Source organism: Dothidotthia symphoricarpi, assembly GCF_010015815.1.
Source record: "Dothidotthia symphoricarpi CBS 119687 unplaced genomic scaffold P153scaffold_25, whole genome shotgun sequence".
In the NCBI taxonomy this organism is placed as follows: domain Eukaryota; kingdom Fungi; phylum Ascomycota; class Dothideomycetes; order Pleosporales; family Dothidotthiaceae; genus Dothidotthia; species Dothidotthia symphoricarpi.
In genome coordinates, this window is record NW_022985032.1 from 280,792 (window position 1) to 297,514 (window position 16,723).

A 16,723-nucleotide genomic window follows, 5' to 3' on the forward strand; every position below is an offset into this window, starting at 1 on the left:
GGGGATGGGGGAGGGGGCGCTGTTGGTGGGTGGGGTGAGGAGGAGGGTGGTGAGGATGAGGAGGATGGTGGTGGTGGTGATGGGTGGGTGGCGGGCCATGGCTGCTTTTGTTGTTGGTGGAGTTGGAGTCGTAGTCGTAGTGGGGTTGTTCGTTTTATCGCTGGATGGAAAAAGTGGGTGTATTGACGAGTCCCTTAGACACAACTCAATCTGGAAATGAAGGTGAAAAGCTTTCGCACTCGAAGAAATGACTCGAGAGACAAAACATACCTCTTCTTTATATCGTCCTCGAGTCTCCCTCTTAATTCCTCACTCCCATTTCCATCCCCATCCCCATTCCCAAGCACCCAATCCTCCGCATTCCACAAGCCCAGTCCGACCGCAGAGCCGCGCACCCCCTTCCCCCCATCAGCCGACCAAACCACATATACGCATTCATCCCAGACAAAGAACTCTTTGTCATCCGCGACGCCAAACGCAGAAAACAACGAAGTGAGACGAAAATAACCACACGAAACACTCACGTCATTGCTCAATAGACTTCAAACATCAGGGAACGACACGCAAGTAGACATCTGTTTTTTTGTTACGTAAGAAGCCCATCGAAGCCGGCAATAGTAGACAAAGACCAACGCCGTACACCTTGCTGATCTCCTGCCGGATCACTCGTAGAACATCGTCCTGATATTGCGCTTTATGTACATGACAAGGGAATCCGCCTCACGCTAGCCCATCATCGGTAGAAGCCCTCGTCGCCACCGACAGGAGGCGCACTCGGTGCCTGTCCAGGACGATACGCGAGGTATTCTTGTGTTGGAGGGGGAGAACTGGATGTTGCAGCGGGCGGGGCAGGCGGAGCATGTCCGGGCTGTTGTGGTGGGTATCCGTAAGCTGCTTGAGGGGGTGGTTGGGCATAAGGATCCTGTTCGTGGGGAGGTTGTTGTTGAGGAGGTGGGGATGAAACATGTTCATAGGGGTTTTGGATTGATTGTGATGGCCCTTGTGGAGGTCCTTGGGGCGCGCTTGTCTGTGGAGGATAGCCTCCGAGTTGTTGTGATGGTGGCGGATATCCGTAACCCTGAGGCGCCGAAGGACCGTCCTGAGCTTGGTTCGGGGGCACAAAAGACTGCCGGTTGTCTACAGGCGAGTCGTAATGCGGCGTGGTTAGTTCTTGAGGCGGAAAGTTTTGTGGTCGCCCCACGGGCACTCTGCCTATGGGAGGGGCGTAGGGATCTGAAGCTGGAGCTGGTTTTGGTGTTTGTTGTTGGGGCCGGTGGTCACCAGGTGGTACCATAAAGAAAGCAGGATTCGAGCCTGCAGGTGGGTAGTTGCCAGGAGGCCCTTGAGGAGGCGCTCCACCGCCATATCCAAAGCGATTTGGATCCTGCTGAGGAGGTGCAGAAGTCGGCGGATATCCCGCATAGTTACTTGGAGGTGGTGCATTGTAGCCACCGTACGGGCGGCCACCATACGCAGGTTGTGGAGGCTGTGACATAGATGCCTCGAGCATGGACTCGTAATCGCGGCGAGCCTTGATGAACTTCTCATTCAGCTGCGTAAAGTCGTCTAGTTTGTGTCAGCGCCACACTTCAACATATGGTGCAGCAAACATACCCTTCTTCTGTGAGTACTTTCCAATGAGCTCAATCAACTTTGGCCTGATGGCCAGTGTGGAGTGGTATAGTTCTGTAATCTCCTCGTTGTCTCGTGTGTCGTTGCCTCCCTGCGAGGTCGTACTGAGTAGTGCGAGTAACTTCTCCACATTCCGTATCTGCGCAAACACCTCGGCCTCCATGTGCGCTTCTTTCTCCAGCTCCTCACGTGTCGGATCCTGAAGCTTCTCCACGTAGTTCAGCGGGAAAATGCCCGTTTGGCCACGAAGCGACCCCTTCCACCAGTCCTTGAACACTGATTCCAGCACAGCAATAATGTCGCCCTTCCGGAACTGCAGCTCGCCAGGCTCAGATGGTTGGAAGTCGAACAAGGCTCGGACACGCGAGACGGTCGCCGCAGTTGTGCCCGACGGTGCTGGTGGTGTTGGCTGGGCAGGCTGCGAGCTGGAACCGGCGCTCGTGTCTTGTGGCGCATTGGACTTGGCCGCGACGGGAGTTGCGCCCTTTGATTCTTTTATCGACATGGCAAGGGCCATTTGAAGTTCGTCGTCTTCCTTCTGACGATCGACATCGGAGATCTGTGTCTTCTGTGGTTTGGACGGGGCTCGGAGGTTGGGATCTAGGTCACGTCAGTCTTGTCTCGCCACGCCCGATCTTGTTGTAAAACCCACTCTGTGTCTTCAGCTTCATATACGCGCCCTGCATAATGCCAAGGTCCGGATCACGGGAGAACATGTCTGCCCACTCTGCCATGCGCTCGATGATCTTGGCCTTGACTTGCTGATGCGTATTCCTATCGTTCGCTAGCCTCAACAGCGCGTCTGTAAAGCTCCGTGACGCCAGCTCCTTGTGCATGGGCATCCCGCAGTTCTGGGAAAGGGCGTTTGCGAGCTCGAGGGTGTATAGCTGTACGTTCGCGTTGCGGTGTGCTAACCGCTTGATCATAGCAGAAACAACATCTTTCGCGCCGCTGTCGGAGGCTCCGACTTTGTCGCACACATCCTGAAATCTTGTTAGTTGTGTACGCCAGATGTTGTTGAGTCTTGCAGCCACAATACAGCTCCGTCGGGGCCTGCAACCTTGCAGAGCGCCCCATTCGCGCCTGAGGCACTGTAGAGGAAATCCAAACGTACAAGTATGTATTCCCAGTTCTCACTTGTCAAGTTCTCGTCAGTTGCCTTTACTACGACCTCGTCGAATATGTTCGACTGCGCACGAAACATGTTGGTTGCCTGCTTCGTTGGCGGTTGATGTATGGTATGTGGAGGTGTTGGAGGTGTACGTGTACCGGATCGGTGGAGACGGGTAAAACTCAGATTAGCGGAGGTAAGGGAAGGTGAATTCAGACGTCGTGGTGTTTAACAGTTGAAGAGGTATGGTCAAGACTGCGTCTACTTGGTGTCGTACCGCATAAACTGATGTAATTTTGCTAAGCTAGGCCCGATCAGGCAGGAGCTCAACGCCAATTAGATGGCAAGGAATTGCTCCTAAAATAAACATAATATAGCTTAGCAGCAGTTTTAAACTTTAAAACGTTATTAAGATACCCCTATTATATAAATTTATTAGACTATAATATCTACAATGCCTCTAAAGGGTAGAGAGCTGCTTTTATTTAATATCTATTATAATTAGGCTAAAAATTATTAAAATAATACTTATTATTATATCTTAACAGCGTTGCTACTACTACTGCCTATAATACTACCTCTATTAACGCAGTAAACTAATACTAGCAGAGAAGCTATATACTAAGAGAATAGTAGCAGTAGTTTACTACCTATATAAGACCTTAAATTACAAGGTTAGTATTATATTAGAGCTATTAAATTAGCTATACTGTCCTAAGTATTACCTAATAACACTCTACTAGTATAGTAATAATTATTTAATCCTCTAAATAAGCAGTACTTTATTACCCTAAAGAATCTTTTTACTAGTAAGCCCTTAACTATACTACCTAAATTAGTAAAATATAAGTTTAAAACTAAGTTAAATTTAAATATTAAGTTTCTACTAAAACAGAGAAGGACAGAGCTATAGATAAAGACGCTAGCTAAAAGAAGTAATTAGTATACAGAGCTATTAAAAGCGTATAAAACAGCGTCTTAGGAAAAGAAGATTAGTATATATAAATTAATTAATAATTACAGTATATAGATTATTAATAACTTACCTATACTAATTATACACTAGAGATATTAACTAAAGGAGAATTACTAACTATTAAATAATTATAAAATTAAGGCTATTTAAGGGATCCTATATTAGATAATAGGTAATTAGTAGTACTAATAAGCTACTGTTATATAAGCTCTATAGGCTAGTTATTAGGTAGTATCTTTAATTTCTAGCTTATATTAGCTAGCCCTAGAGAAGGCGTTGTATTAGAGCTTTATTAAATAATATTTAAGTAATTAACTTATTTCTAGTAGCTAGTTCTAGCGTATAGCCTAATAGTTATTTTATAAGATATATAAGGTTAAGCTTAAGTTTTCCTTTACTATTAGTTAGTTCTTAGGCTTTAAAAAATAATAAAGTATCTTTTATAGAAGGCTTACTAATTAAGCTTAAAAACTTTCTAAGAATTAGGTTAGTATTATTAATTTATTCTTAAGGTTTATTTAACAGTATTTATAGGTTAAAATAGGTAGTAATTAGTACCTAGCTATGTATATTCTAAATATAGATAAGACTCTAATTCTATTTAAGTATTTAGAGAGCTATACTTATACTTATACTAGTAATTATACTGTCTCTAAGTATAGTATTAAATTAGGCTAGAGTAAGTACTAAGCTATATTAATACTATATATCTTTACTAATAGCTCTAAGCCTATAAAGCTAAAGATAATCTTTTATAGCTTTACTAAAGGAGACCTTAAAAGTTAAAAAGATTTTATATACAGTAATATAGTAATAGTAGAGTTTAATAATAAGGTATATAATAATAAGGAAAGTCTCCTAAGCTAGTTAAAAGAAGAGTTTATACCCCTCTAGTCTACTAATAAGTATAATTTCCTACTTATATTAAACTAGGTAAGCTTCTATTAAACTAATAAAGTACTTAACTTACTCTACTAAAATTAGATATTACTTACTATTATTCCTTCTAGCTGTATATTTCTTATATAGCTACTTAATACTGTAGTTAATTAAGCCTTTAAAGTAGTACTTTAGTATTAGATAGAAGCTCTTACTACTATTAAGAAAAGCCTTAGTAAGATAAAGTTAATTAAGGACTAGCCTCCTTAACAGTAATAGAGGCTTACTATATATACTATTAGTAAAGCTTAAAAGGCTCTTAAGCCTAAGCTTATAGTATAATTATTTTAATAATATAAAATCTTATTACCTATTAATAGCTTATATAATTATAAGCTTAAAATTAAGAATCTTAAGTAGGTAAGCTTTAATAGCTAGTAGACTAAAATAAATAATTATTTAGTAAAGCTTATAGTACTAGAAACCTTATAGGCAGTAGCTAGGTAAAATACTAATAATATAAAGGGTAAGTTTATATTAAATAAGGAGGTTAAACAGGAGTTTCTAAAAGGTAAAGGTAGTTAGTATATACTATATAAGTTAAGTTTATAAAGTACTAATAAGATTATACAGCCTAAAAGAAAGCTTATAATAAGAAGGCTAAAATACCTAATAAACCTAAAGACTTAAACTATAGTAAACTTATAAGAAAACCTTAAATAATACAGCTTAAAAGGCCTACTAATATAGAAGGCTAAGCTTATTAAGCTACTAGAGTTATATAATACTAAAAAGTAAGCTTAGTAGGGTAGGTAAGGTAAAGTAAGGCTTAGAGCTAGTTAGACTTATAGAGTTACTATAAGGTTTTAAAGCTTTTAACTATATAAAAATCTAGCTAAATTAGTATAAATTTATACTACTTTAGAGTAATTTACTAGGGGCGTAGGCTTTACTAACTTATTTTACTACTATATAGATAATAGCTCTAAGTTTAAGTTTATATAAGCTAAGTTTAGGCGTAAGGTTAAGTATTAATTAGTATTATAGATAAAGTTAAGATAGCTATTTAAGATTACTAAACTTTAACTTTAGTACTAAGGCTTATAATAGAACTCTAAAGTACTTAGTCTTATATTAAAACTTCTAAATCTCTATATCCTAACTAAAAAGGTAACTAACTTAATAGTAATTTTTTTACTATAAGTTTATAATAGTTTATACCTTGCCTAAAAGCCTTAGCTATAATAAGGATAGTAGTAGAGCGTAGTATTATAATAAAGATAGATAGGATAGATATAAGAATATATTTACTAGCTAAGCTACTAGCTAAGCTTATAGAACCTTATAGAATAGTTAATAAAATAGTAGAGCTTAATACCTAGATAGGTAGTAGTTACTATAATTTAAACTATCTTAACTTCTTTAAATTCTACCTAAAAATACTTATAATGTTGCTAAAGATACAGCTATATACGCAGGAGCTTACAATTAATATAGTATTATTAAGAAGTATTTAAACAGTACTAAATTTAGCTTATATATATATATAGCTATATAATAATAGATTAACGTTGCTTAGCAGTTTAGGTTCTGCTATCTAATTAGTGTTAAGCTTCTGCCTAATCAGGCCTAGCTTAGCAAAATTACATCAGTTTATGCGGTATGCGGAGAGGCTGGAGCTCGCACGCGCCCCGACTTTGGCTAGGTAAGCTAGTGGGGGCGATGGCAATGACGAAGCCCCAAGCTGTGGAGCTGACTGCGCCACAGCAAGGCTGATTCGATCGAACCCTGGAGCTGTGTTGAACGTTTGAAGTGAGCACTTGGATATTTTGTAGCATATTAACGTGAGCGTGATTTTGTGAGAAGCCCTTAGTATGGAGTTGATTGGATTTCCAAGTGATCAAACTTAACTACTCCGTTTGACATCTTTATTATAAACCTTTGCGTGCTGCTAACACTAGACACTATTACTGTGGGCCTGCTTCTTAGACAGTTGAATGTTTGCAATTAAGCTGCATTCTTCCTCGAGAAGATGAAGCAACCAAGGTACAAAATCCAATGTCATATAGGATTTGCTAGACGTATACCGGCAATACTCGAGACGTACAGTTCTAACACGAATTCTGCACGTAGTCGTTGAGCTGTTACGAGATTGTACTGCAGTTTGGATTTAAGTATCTCGACTGACTGAGAGCCTACCTTGTATGAATCCTAACAGCGGTAGTCTTGTTCGAACTTTTGCTTGAAATTTGTTCGATGTAATCACGCTGGTGGAGAGCTCCTCGGGATTGATGATTTTTATCTGCGAACCGTGGATCTACTTGACCAAAAAAGATTGACATGTACGAATTTTCGCAAAAGCCTTGGTTTCGCCAATGGAGCATCTCGAAACTATCGTGGAATTGGAAGAATTGTGATTGGGATAGAGATCGTGGAACGGTGTAGCTCGCGCAGGCCGGGGTTGTGGGTCGGCTAACTTGATGAGCGAAAGTCGACGCAGGGTGCAGTAGCTTCCAGGGTGTTCGACGACGGCTGGCCACATCTTTCGAACTCCCCATCCCTCGTAAACCAACGCATTTGCACGTTATCCTCACTTGTGGCAGTCGTTCCTGCATACAATTGTTCTTGAAGGTATGTTTTGACTCTGGCTTTACCTGCTAAGAACACTACTAATTCAGAGTAGCTGTCGACTGGTTGTACCGAGCTACAGCCCCCGAGTCTCGTCTCTGGTGAGCATTGATTTTCAACTCCCCTCGAGAAATTGTACTGGGACACTCGACAATTCTCTCGCCTAGTCTCCCTGCGCTTCGCCTTGCTTTACTGACACTTTCACCTGACAGATCACCGATAAAAGCTCTCCCGACCCTCGCAGTGGCTTTTCCGTCTTAAACCCGCTCAACCCACCGTCTACCGAATACACTCTGGTCAACTCGAAACGGTTTATTCTAAACAATGGCATCCGAAACAGGTGCTAGCACTCCCGCCGAGGAGCCGACCCCCGCGCAGCTGCTGATGGAGCAGCACGACCACCATGTCACCGTCGAGGACGTCGTGGACGAGGAGGACGTTAAACACCCCCCGCCCTCTGCCTCCAACCCTGACGCTTCCGATGCTCCTGCCGCGACTCTGAGCGAGAAGGCTGCCGGCAAGCAAAAGGCAGACGACTCAGCTGCCCCTGCCCCGAAGCCTGCGAAGTCCGCCTTGGACACTGCGTCCGAGGATGCCTTCCCAGCTCTTGGTCCCGTTAAGCCTCGCGCCCAGGCCTCTGCACCCACCTGGGGCAAGAAGCCCGCTGCCGTCACCTCCAACGGCGTCAATGGCAGCAACGACGCCTCTACCCCCGCTTCCGGACCTGCGCTCCCCACCATGTCCATCCCTGGCCAGTACAACCAGAACATCCGCTTCTCCCCTAACCAGCTCACACCTCGCAAAGACCTGAAGAAGCCCATCAACGAGATCATCCGCGAGATCAACAGGCGATCCAAGGCCAAGCTCGAGATGAAGCAGCTGGGTGGCATGATCGTCTTCGAATCTACTGGTCCCGTTGAGGCTGTTCGCCAGTCGCTCAAGGACATTGCTAACGAGGTTGGCTCTAAGGTGAGTGTTCTACACAAATTGTGATGGCATGTATCTGACATTGTACAGCAATCTGTCGATGTACCCGTCCCCGCTTCCATTCGCGCTCACATTATCGGCCGTCAAGGTTCCAAGATCCAGGAGATCAGCAAGCGCACCGGTGCTCGCATCCAGGTCCCCAGGGCGGAGGCAGGTGAGGACGAGGATACCATGGTCGACGTTCACATCGAGGGCAATGCGTTGACTGCCGAGATGGCTCGCCGCGAGATCGAGGCCATTGTCAACGAGCGCACGTCGACTGTCAACTTGCGTCTCAAGGACATTGCCGCCGAGTACTACCCCTTCCTTGCTGGGCCGCGCAACGTCCATCTCGGAAACCTGACCCAAGGCCAAGATGTCGACGTCAAGATTCCCGAATACTACACCTGGCGCACTCAGGCCCCACCACAGACTGGTCGCAACCAGCCGGCTGTCTTCGTACCCCAAGCCAACTTCCCCATCCAGATCTCTGGAGAGCGAGTTGCTGCCCAGCAGGTCCAGGCCCAGCTTGAGCGTCGCGTTCAGCAACTCCGCCAACAGCTCGCCGTTGAGCAGCGATCCATTGAGCGTGGCCGACACCAGTTCATCGTTGGCGACCACCCTGGTGGCTCTCTGCACGATTTCTTGGAGGAGACCGGCTGCAGTATTGTCCTGCCTCCCAGCACCGACGACAGCGAGACTGTGTACATTGTTGGCCCACCTAACAAGATCGAGCAGGGTATCAACAAGCTCGAGGATCTCGCTGCTAGCATGACCATGGCCACCGCTGACTGCGCCCGAGAGCACCGAGGACCCAACTCCCAGGCTCATGCGCACAACCTGACGCGTTACTTGCGCCAGCGCCAGGCATTGGCTGAACTTGAGCGCCAGCACGAAGCCAGCATCGTCGCTCCTACTGATCGCGATGGGCCGACTGGGTGGGAAATCTACGCGCGAAACGGCAAGAACAGCATGAAGGCTCGTGGCGATATCATGAGCGTCTTCCAGGGTCACCCGCCCAGCCGGTTCGCCACTATGGACGTCGATCCCTTCTACCACTCCTTCCTGCAAAAGCGCAACGCGAAGCAACTCCGACAGGATACCGGTGTGCACGTAGTATTCCCTGAGGAAGTAGAGCAATCCCCAGAACTCATTCTTGTGTTTGAGGGTAGCACACCTTATGGCGAATATGCAATCCCACGTGGTGCGCCTCCAGCCGCCGAGGTCAAGGCCTATCAACAAGCTCTGCAGCAAGCTCAGCAATTCATCCAGAGCCTCACCAGCGAGCAGCCCGAGATTGAGTCGCGCGGTTTCGAGTCCAACCCCAAACTCCACCGCAAGATCGAGCAATACATCAACGAGGAGCAGCAGAACCTTGCCAACGACCAGGTTCCTGTTCAAGCTCTCTTTGGCGAGCGACGCCCAGAGGCTCACAGCCGTTCCAACAACAACTTCGCCATTCGCGGACCCGCGAACGCTGTGGACGACTTTAATGCCAAGATCCTTGCTTTCATTGAGCAGGCAGAGAAGGATGAGCTCGAGCGCAACCATGTTACAACTTTCGATTACCCGCAGAAGTACGCTAGTCATCTGGTTGGCAAGGGAGGTGAGAACATCCAGCGCCTGCGCCAGAAGTTCGACGTCGATGTCCAGATCGACGATGGCAAGGTCACACTCAAGGGCCCATCAGCGAAGGCACAGTTGTGCAAGAAAGACATCCTTGACATGGCTAAGAAATTCGATGATGAGGCGACCCACGTGCTGAAGATCAAGCCGCAGTACCATCGTGATCTCATTGGCGCTTCAGGCAAGCAGGTTGAACGTCTGCAGACCCGCTACAACGTTCGCATCAACTTCCCCCGGAGACAAAAGGAGAACGACGACGCGACATCACAAGCAGCGTCGGGACGAAACTCCCGTGGCCAAAACCAAGATGAAGTCATTGTGCGAGGTCCTAAGAAGGGCGCTGACGAGGCTCGTGATGAGTTGCTCAACCTCCTTCAGTATACTATGGACAACTCACACACAGACATTGTCTCTGTTGCTCAGAGCCAAGTTCCTCAGTTGATTGGATCCGGCGGCCGCGAGATGGAGAACCTCCGCCTTGCCACTGGCTGCCAGATTGATGTCCCAGGTGCCCGCGAAGGCGCTGATGGGTCAGGTCGTGCTGATATCAAGCTCAAGGGTACCAAGAAGCAGGTTGAGGAGGCCAAGAAGATCTTGCAAGAGCGTGCCAAGGTCTTCGATGACACCGTCGTTGAGACAATTGACGTCGAGAGGAAGCACCACAGGACTCTCATCGGTGGCAGCGGATCAAACATCCGCTCCATTGTCACTGCTGCCGGCGGGCCCGACAACTCTCGCGACCTGGCCCGTATGGTGCGCTTCCCCAAGGCCGAGTCCGAGGGCTCTTCCATTCGCGTTGAAGGCCCGAAGAGCATTGTGGAGAAGATCTTGGCTTCCATCAAAGCTCAGGTTTCATCTCTCGAGAGCCAGACAACTGAGATCCTCGAGGTTGTTCCCGACAAGCACCGTCTGCTCATTGGTCGCGGTGGCGAGACCCGCCGCTCCCTTGAGTCGCAGTTCAACGTTCAGGTAGATATTCCCAAGCAGACCGTTACTGGCGCTGCTCGTAGCCAGATCAAGATCACCGGTGAGCCGGCTCAGGTCGAGAAGGCCAAGGAGCACATCCTCGAGCTCGTCAAGGGCCAGGAAGGCGAGACTGTTCAGGTTCCTCGCTACCTCCACCACGTCATCTCAGACAATGGCCAGTTCTTCCGCCGCATGCGCAGCAACCACCAAATCACCATTGATCACGATGGTCAGCAGCCCCCGGCGAAGCCTGCTCAGGCCGAGGCTGGAAAGGCAAGAAAGGGCGCTAACGGCGCTCTGCCCTTGATCACGGACGATGCCGACAACGATGCTGACGCGCACTCGTGGGAGATTGTCGACAACAATGCCACAGAAGAGGGTACTGATACATCGGCCACAATTCCTTGGGTCCTCCGTGGTTCGCCCGATAGCCTGCCCAAGGCCCGCCAGACGCTTGAGGCTGCCATCCAGGCTGCTTCAAAGCCTTCATCGACTGGATACCTCATCCTGCCCGACCCGCGAAGCTACAGGTAAGCTTTACTTCTCCTCACCACACAAAATGCTAGGCTAACAGAAACTAGGCTCGTCGTCGGTTCGGGTGGTTCCACCATCAACGATCTTCGCAAGAAGACTTCTACCAAGATCAACGTACCCCGCGACCAAGCAAAGAACGAGGCTATTGAGATTGTCGGCAGCAGGGAGGGCGTCGAACAGGCGCACCAGATGATCTTGGACATTGTGTCCCGGAGCGGAAACGGCCGCCAGTAAAAACAAAACGCTTTGGAATGTGTGCTCGCACGCACTGAGCAGAGATGTGTATGATTGCATGTCATCACTATAATGAGTATGCATATTTACGAAACACAAAAATGGGGGTAGATTGATATTTTGAGCGAATGATGAATGTTTTTTATACGAACTTTTTGTTTTTGGTGTAGGGGGAGTGGGGATCTGATCTACTCTCTTTCTTGGTTGATGTTTTGTGGGGGGTTTGGGGGGTGGTCAAAAGGCATGTATAGGTTGGGTTGGGTTGAGTTGAGTGCATGGAACAAAAACGGTTTTCATCTCGCTTTCATGTAGGACATCTTTTAATGCTTCTTGACTCCTGTATACGTGTTGATCAAGCTATCGTCATCATCACAAATCATGCTTCAAGTGTCATTCCTGCAAAAAAAAAAAAGAGTTGCACATACAACACACGACTACGTCCCATCATCGAACCCCAGCCCATCCACCGTACCCAAAAACCCCAAATTACCCTCTCCAGCCATCAGCGCATTAATATCAATACCCCCACTAGTCAAATACCTCGCACTAACCCCCGTATTAATCCGCTCCGTAAGCAAACCCTTGAGTTCCGCGCGCAGAACGCCCAGTTCACCCTTCGACATATCCCTCGCCTCGCGCTCCTTCTTCTTGCGCCCCGCACCCCGGCCCCGCTTCCCCTTAGCTTCCTCCTGGAACTCCTCGTCGTCGAAGTCGATGCCCAGATCCTCCGCGCCCTGGCGCAGCACATCATCTTTGGAGTTCTCCTTCTCCTTTGCAATAACAGCGTCAGCGAGGGTTTTAGACAGTGTAGCGCGGGGCTTAAGGCGCGCGACGATGCGGCGGTCGATGTCGAGGGTACGTATGTAGAAGGCAGTTTTCTTGTTCTTGGGCGCGTCGTCGGCGCGGGCGTGGACTTTTGCGACGAGGCGGCGCACGCCGGCGACTTCTTCGGGCGCGCAGATCAGGATGCTGGACCCGGAGGCGTCGGCGCGCGCGGTGCGGCCGGAGCGGTGCACGTATGTGTCTGCGGCGCGCGGGAGGTGGTAGTGGACGACTAGTTCTACGGCGGGGATGTCGAGGCCGCGGGCGGCGACGTCGGTGGCGACGAGGATGGAGCCTGGGCGCTCTTTGAAGCGCTCGATGGAGCGGAGGCGCGCTTTTTGCGGCATGTTGGAGTGCAGGGGGAGGGCGGGGAGGTTGAGGTTTACGAGGTAGGGGGTTAGGCGGCGGACGGCGGAGATGGAGTTTGTGAAGATGAGGGCGCGCTTGTTGGGGTGGAAGAGCAGGAGGGAGTAGAGGTAGAGATCTTTCTCTGTGCCGGCACATTCGATGAGGCCTTCGCGGAGGCCACTTGCCATTTGGGAGGCGGGGTTGGCGTCGATGAACTTTGGCTTTTCTTCGCGGAAGTTGAGTTTCTTGAGGAGATATTCCATGGATTGTTGCTTGTTTAGCAGATCACCACCGCCTTTGGTCGCCTTGCCAGCGAGCTTTTGTTGGAGGTTCTTCTGGAAAGTTGCGGAGAAGACGAGAGTCTGGCGTTCGATTTCTGCGTCGTCATTTGCTTCTGTTGCGCCGCCTTGGATGTTGTCGTCTTGCTCAAGGATCTTGAGGATCTCGCCCAACTCTTTGTAATGTCCTTCGCTCAACAGACGATCTGCTTCGTCCACAACCAGGAAACGAATCTTTTTGAATGCTGCCAAAAGTCCTTGACCGCTGCTGATAACCTCCCACAATCGTCCTGGTGTACCCACAACGATGTCTGCTTTTTCAAGCTGACGGCGCTGCTTCTGCACTGAAAGACCACCAGTTATCGATGCAATGAGCGGGGAATCAAAGTCTCCTTGAGCACATAGCGCAGTCAAATGCGCCGTGATCTGATGCGCCAGTTCACGAGTGGGCGCAATGATCAAGGCGGTGGGAGCCCTTTCTTTCGAGTCTTTCGAAGCTGATCGAGCAGCAAGAATCGTCTCTACTATTGGTATACCAAACGCAAGAGTCTTTCCTGAACCTGTTGACGCTTTGCCGATTACATCTCGTCCCGCCATGATCTCAGGAATCGTGGCCGCCTGGATGGCAGTGGGGTTGGCGAACTTCAACTTTGCCAACGCGTCCAACATCGCAGTAGACAAGTCCAATTCGTTCCAAGCGGAAACGTCTACCTCCTCGTCGTCATCGTCGGGCTGGTTGGCCAGTATATCGAATGCGCCTTGTCCGAGTGTCTCGGTTTCGTCGAGCTGCTCGGCATCCTCTGCCTCATCCTCATCCTCATCCTCTGCCACTTCTTCTTCTCCTTCTTCTTCTTCTTCCTCCTCTACCTCTGGCTTATCTTCTTCGTCCACCTCTTCGTCCTTCTCTTTCGCTGCTAGTATTTCTGCGGCTTCTTTGGCTTCCTGCTTCTTCAATCTAGCTTCTAGCTGCCTTTTCTTCTTTTCCTCCACCCTCTTCCTTTTCTCCTCCGCCGTCTTAACAGGCTTCACAATGCCATCAGCAGCAGGGATAGCATCTTGCTTAACGGCCTTAGCTTTCTTCGCCGGCTTTGCGCTGACCTGCACTTCCTTGTCGCTGAACCCTTCCCACTCATCGTCATCAACCTTTCCTTTTCCTTCTTCATCACTTACGTCCGCAGGCTCTGCCCCGAAGGTGACGTCCTCCAACCGCTGAGCCTCGTCCTCATAGTATTGCCTTGTCTCTTCAATCGCCTGCTCTACTTCCTCCTCCGTCTTCGTAGTCTCGAACGTGATACGTCCCGTCGCCGCGTCCTTGACCAGAGCAACATCGTCAATCTCTTCAAGGCCATAGAAACCTTCAAAGTCTTCCAGGCGATCAGGCATTGACACGTTCTTCCATCCTAGCTCGTGGAGCTGAACTTTGCGCTTGGGTTTGTTCGAGGGTGGTTGGGGCGCTTTTTCGAGTTTCTGCCGCTTGTGCGTCTTATGCGCCGCTTTGGGAGCGTTGTGAGGGCGCTTCATGGCTGTATCGAGGTGATTGAGTGGTGCCGAGGGCTCGAGTGCTGCTCTAGAATTTTTTTGAAGAAAGTCGGCGAACGGGACTTCGGCCGCCGACCTCTCGGCTAGACTTGCCCTGGTGAATTGACACTACGGGTGGGGCACACACATGGAAACAACATCTTGAACATCGGTCTCTCGAAGAAGCAAAAATGGGGAAGTCTTCCAAAGACAAAAGAGATGCGTATTACCGGCTCGCCAAGGAGGAGGGGTGGCGTGCCCGATCTGCTTACAAACTCCTGCAAATAGACGAAGAGTTCAACCTTTTTGAAGGAGTCACTCGCGTTGTGGATCTTTGTGCTGCGCCAGGGAGCTGGAGTCAAGTGCTATCGCGAGTTTTGATCAAGGGCGAGAAATTCGGGCGCACAGGTTTGCAAGAAAAGCAAGAGGCGACGCGGAGATATGCACTGGGTCTGGATAAGAAAGAGTTGGTTAGAGAGGAAACCAAGGCACTGGCAGTGAAGGAGCCGCTGAAACCGAGGGAGGGTGTCAGGATCGTCGCAATTGACTTGCAGCCCATGAGCCCGCTGGAGGGTGTGACAACATTACGAGCTGATATCACACATCCATCGACCATTCCGCTTATGCTCAAGGCATTGGATCCAGATACTTATGACTCGACAACTACGACTGCTTCGTCACCTGTAGATCTAGTCATCTCAGATGGCGCTCCAGATGTTACTGGCCTGCATGATCTCGACATCTACGTCCAAAGCCAGCTACTCTGGGCCGCACTCAACCTCGCTCTCTGCGTCCTCAAACCAGGCGGAAAATTCGTCGCTAAGATTTTCCGAGGAAAAGACGTCGACTTACTCTATGCCCAGCTCAAAATAGTCTTCGAGAGGGTGCGCGTTGCCAAACCGCGGAGTAGTCGCGCCAGCAGCATCGAAGCGTTCGTCGTGTGCGAGGGTTTCTGTCCACCAAAGGGTTTCAAAGCAAGTCTCGACAAACCGCTAGGCGCAGGCACACAGATACCAATTCCTGAGGATGAACCGTCGCCGGAGAAGAAAGTCACTCGGACGGTGAGGGAAGATGGCGCGATTGTGCTGGATTTTGGGCCGGAAAGCGAAGATGAAGATGATGTTGAAGAAGGGGGGAGACGATGGATACCACCATTCCTGGCGTGCGGTGACCTCTCAGCATATGATGCAGATGCCACATATCACTTGCCCAACGACAGGGTCAGTCTAGACCCGGTACAGCCACCAACCGCACCACCTTACAAGCGTGCGCTGGAGATGCGAAAGACAGCCGGTGGAGCGTATGGAAAGACCAAGACCCAGAGATGAGAAGATAGCTGGCAATCCACATGAGTATTTCAGACGTCATGGTATCTTGTTCATGACTTGTTTCCTCACAAAGTTTTGCGACTTTCCAAAGTTTCTCATTTCTCTTCTACCGTCAATTCCCTCTCACATAATTCAATTTCTCCATCCACTAACATCTTCTAACCACTGCTCAACGATCCTTCCACAGTCTTCAACGTCAATAAATATTTGCTTATTTTCTTCTCCCTCTCCCTCCTCCTCGTCCTCGTCCCCTTCCCCATCCTCCCCACCCACCCCACCACCCCCCCAAAACGTCCCCCACTCCTCCCCCATCCCCAAATCCCCACCGCCCCAAACCCTCAAACACTCCAAATTCCTTTCCACCACATCCAAAACCCTCGCCAACCTCTCCGCCTCCCTCACGCCCCCCGCAATCAGCCTCGCAACCTCATCCATATCCGCCGCCACACCTGCTTCAAGCACATCAATTCTTTGTGTAACAGCGCGACGTACGTTCTTGATCTTGTTGTCTAGGCGGTGGGATGGGATGGTGAGGTTGAGAGTGTGGTGTGTGTTGGGTGGTGTGGATGCTTGGCTGTTGGGTTTGGTATGGGAGGATTGATCGCTGTGAGGATGCGTTTGTGGACTTTGGGTGTTTGGACTGGGTGGTGGGGGTTTTTGTGTGGATAGGTAGACACATAGTATCAACACGATGTGTGTGATTATGATGACGGCGAGTGTAACGCGCCAGTCCACAGTCCTAATGTGTTCACACGCGCGCGTTAGTTGCGAGATGTCGACGTGTAACCCGGAGGGCGAGTAAGTTAGCGTAAGGTACGGGAGAGCTATAGTGGCTGAGGGGTGGTGTGCGTATATAGCCGTTGCGTCCATATCGAGC

At 48.8% G+C, this 16,723-nt stretch overlaps 5 protein-coding genes across 5 annotated transcripts; 3 read left to right on the forward strand and 2 right to left on the reverse strand.

The window, feature by feature from the left end:
- Window positions 1-733: 733 nt before the first annotated feature.
- On the reverse strand, window positions 734-2,836 carry P153DRAFT_379879 (uncharacterized protein; the record flags this gene model as incomplete). Its single annotated transcript, XM_033669888.1, has 4 exons — window positions 734-1,566; window positions 1,615-2,232; window positions 2,285-2,615; window positions 2,747-2,836. The coding sequence occupies 4 exons, from the start codon at window positions 2,834-2,836 to the stop codon at window positions 734-736; spliced, it is 1,872 nt and encodes a 623-aa protein (XP_033518328.1).
- Window positions 2,837-7,279: 4,443 nt separating this feature from the next.
- On the forward strand, window positions 7,280-11,963 carry P153DRAFT_371254 (RNA binding effector protein-like protein Scp160). Its single transcript, XM_033669225.1, has 4 exons — window positions 7,280-7,332; window positions 7,438-8,195; window positions 8,244-11,314; window positions 11,366-11,963. Exons 2-4 carry the CDS (start codon window positions 7,551-7,553, stop codon window positions 11,550-11,552), a joined length of 3,903 nt encoding a protein of 1,300 aa, XP_033518329.1. The 5' UTR covers window positions 7,280-7,332; window positions 7,438-7,550; the 3' UTR covers window positions 11,553-11,963.
- On the forward strand, window positions 11,600-11,925 carry P153DRAFT_141415 (uncharacterized protein). The gene has a single exon (XM_033662109.1). The coding sequence runs from the start codon at window positions 11,688-11,690 to the stop codon at window positions 11,862-11,864; it is 177 nt and encodes a 58-aa protein (XP_033518330.1). The 5' UTR covers window positions 11,600-11,687; the 3' UTR covers window positions 11,865-11,925.
- Window positions 11,964-11,986: 23 nt separating the features above from the next.
- P153DRAFT_426801 (DEAD-domain-containing protein) lies at window positions 11,987-14,521 on the reverse strand (the record flags this gene model as incomplete). Its single annotated transcript, XM_033672623.1, has 2 exons — window positions 11,987-13,966; window positions 14,099-14,521. The coding sequence occupies 2 exons, from the start codon at window positions 14,519-14,521 to the stop codon at window positions 11,987-11,989; spliced, it is 2,403 nt and encodes an 800-aa protein (XP_033518331.1).
- Window positions 14,522-14,688: 167 nt separating this feature from the next.
- Window positions 14,689-16,012, forward strand: P153DRAFT_371255 (FtsJ-domain-containing protein). The gene has a single exon (XM_033669226.1). The coding sequence runs from the start codon at window positions 14,710-14,712 to the stop codon at window positions 15,844-15,846; it is 1,137 nt and encodes a 378-aa protein (XP_033518332.1). The 5' UTR covers window positions 14,689-14,709; the 3' UTR covers window positions 15,847-16,012.
- The last annotated feature ends 711 nt before the right edge of the window (window positions 16,013-16,723 follow it).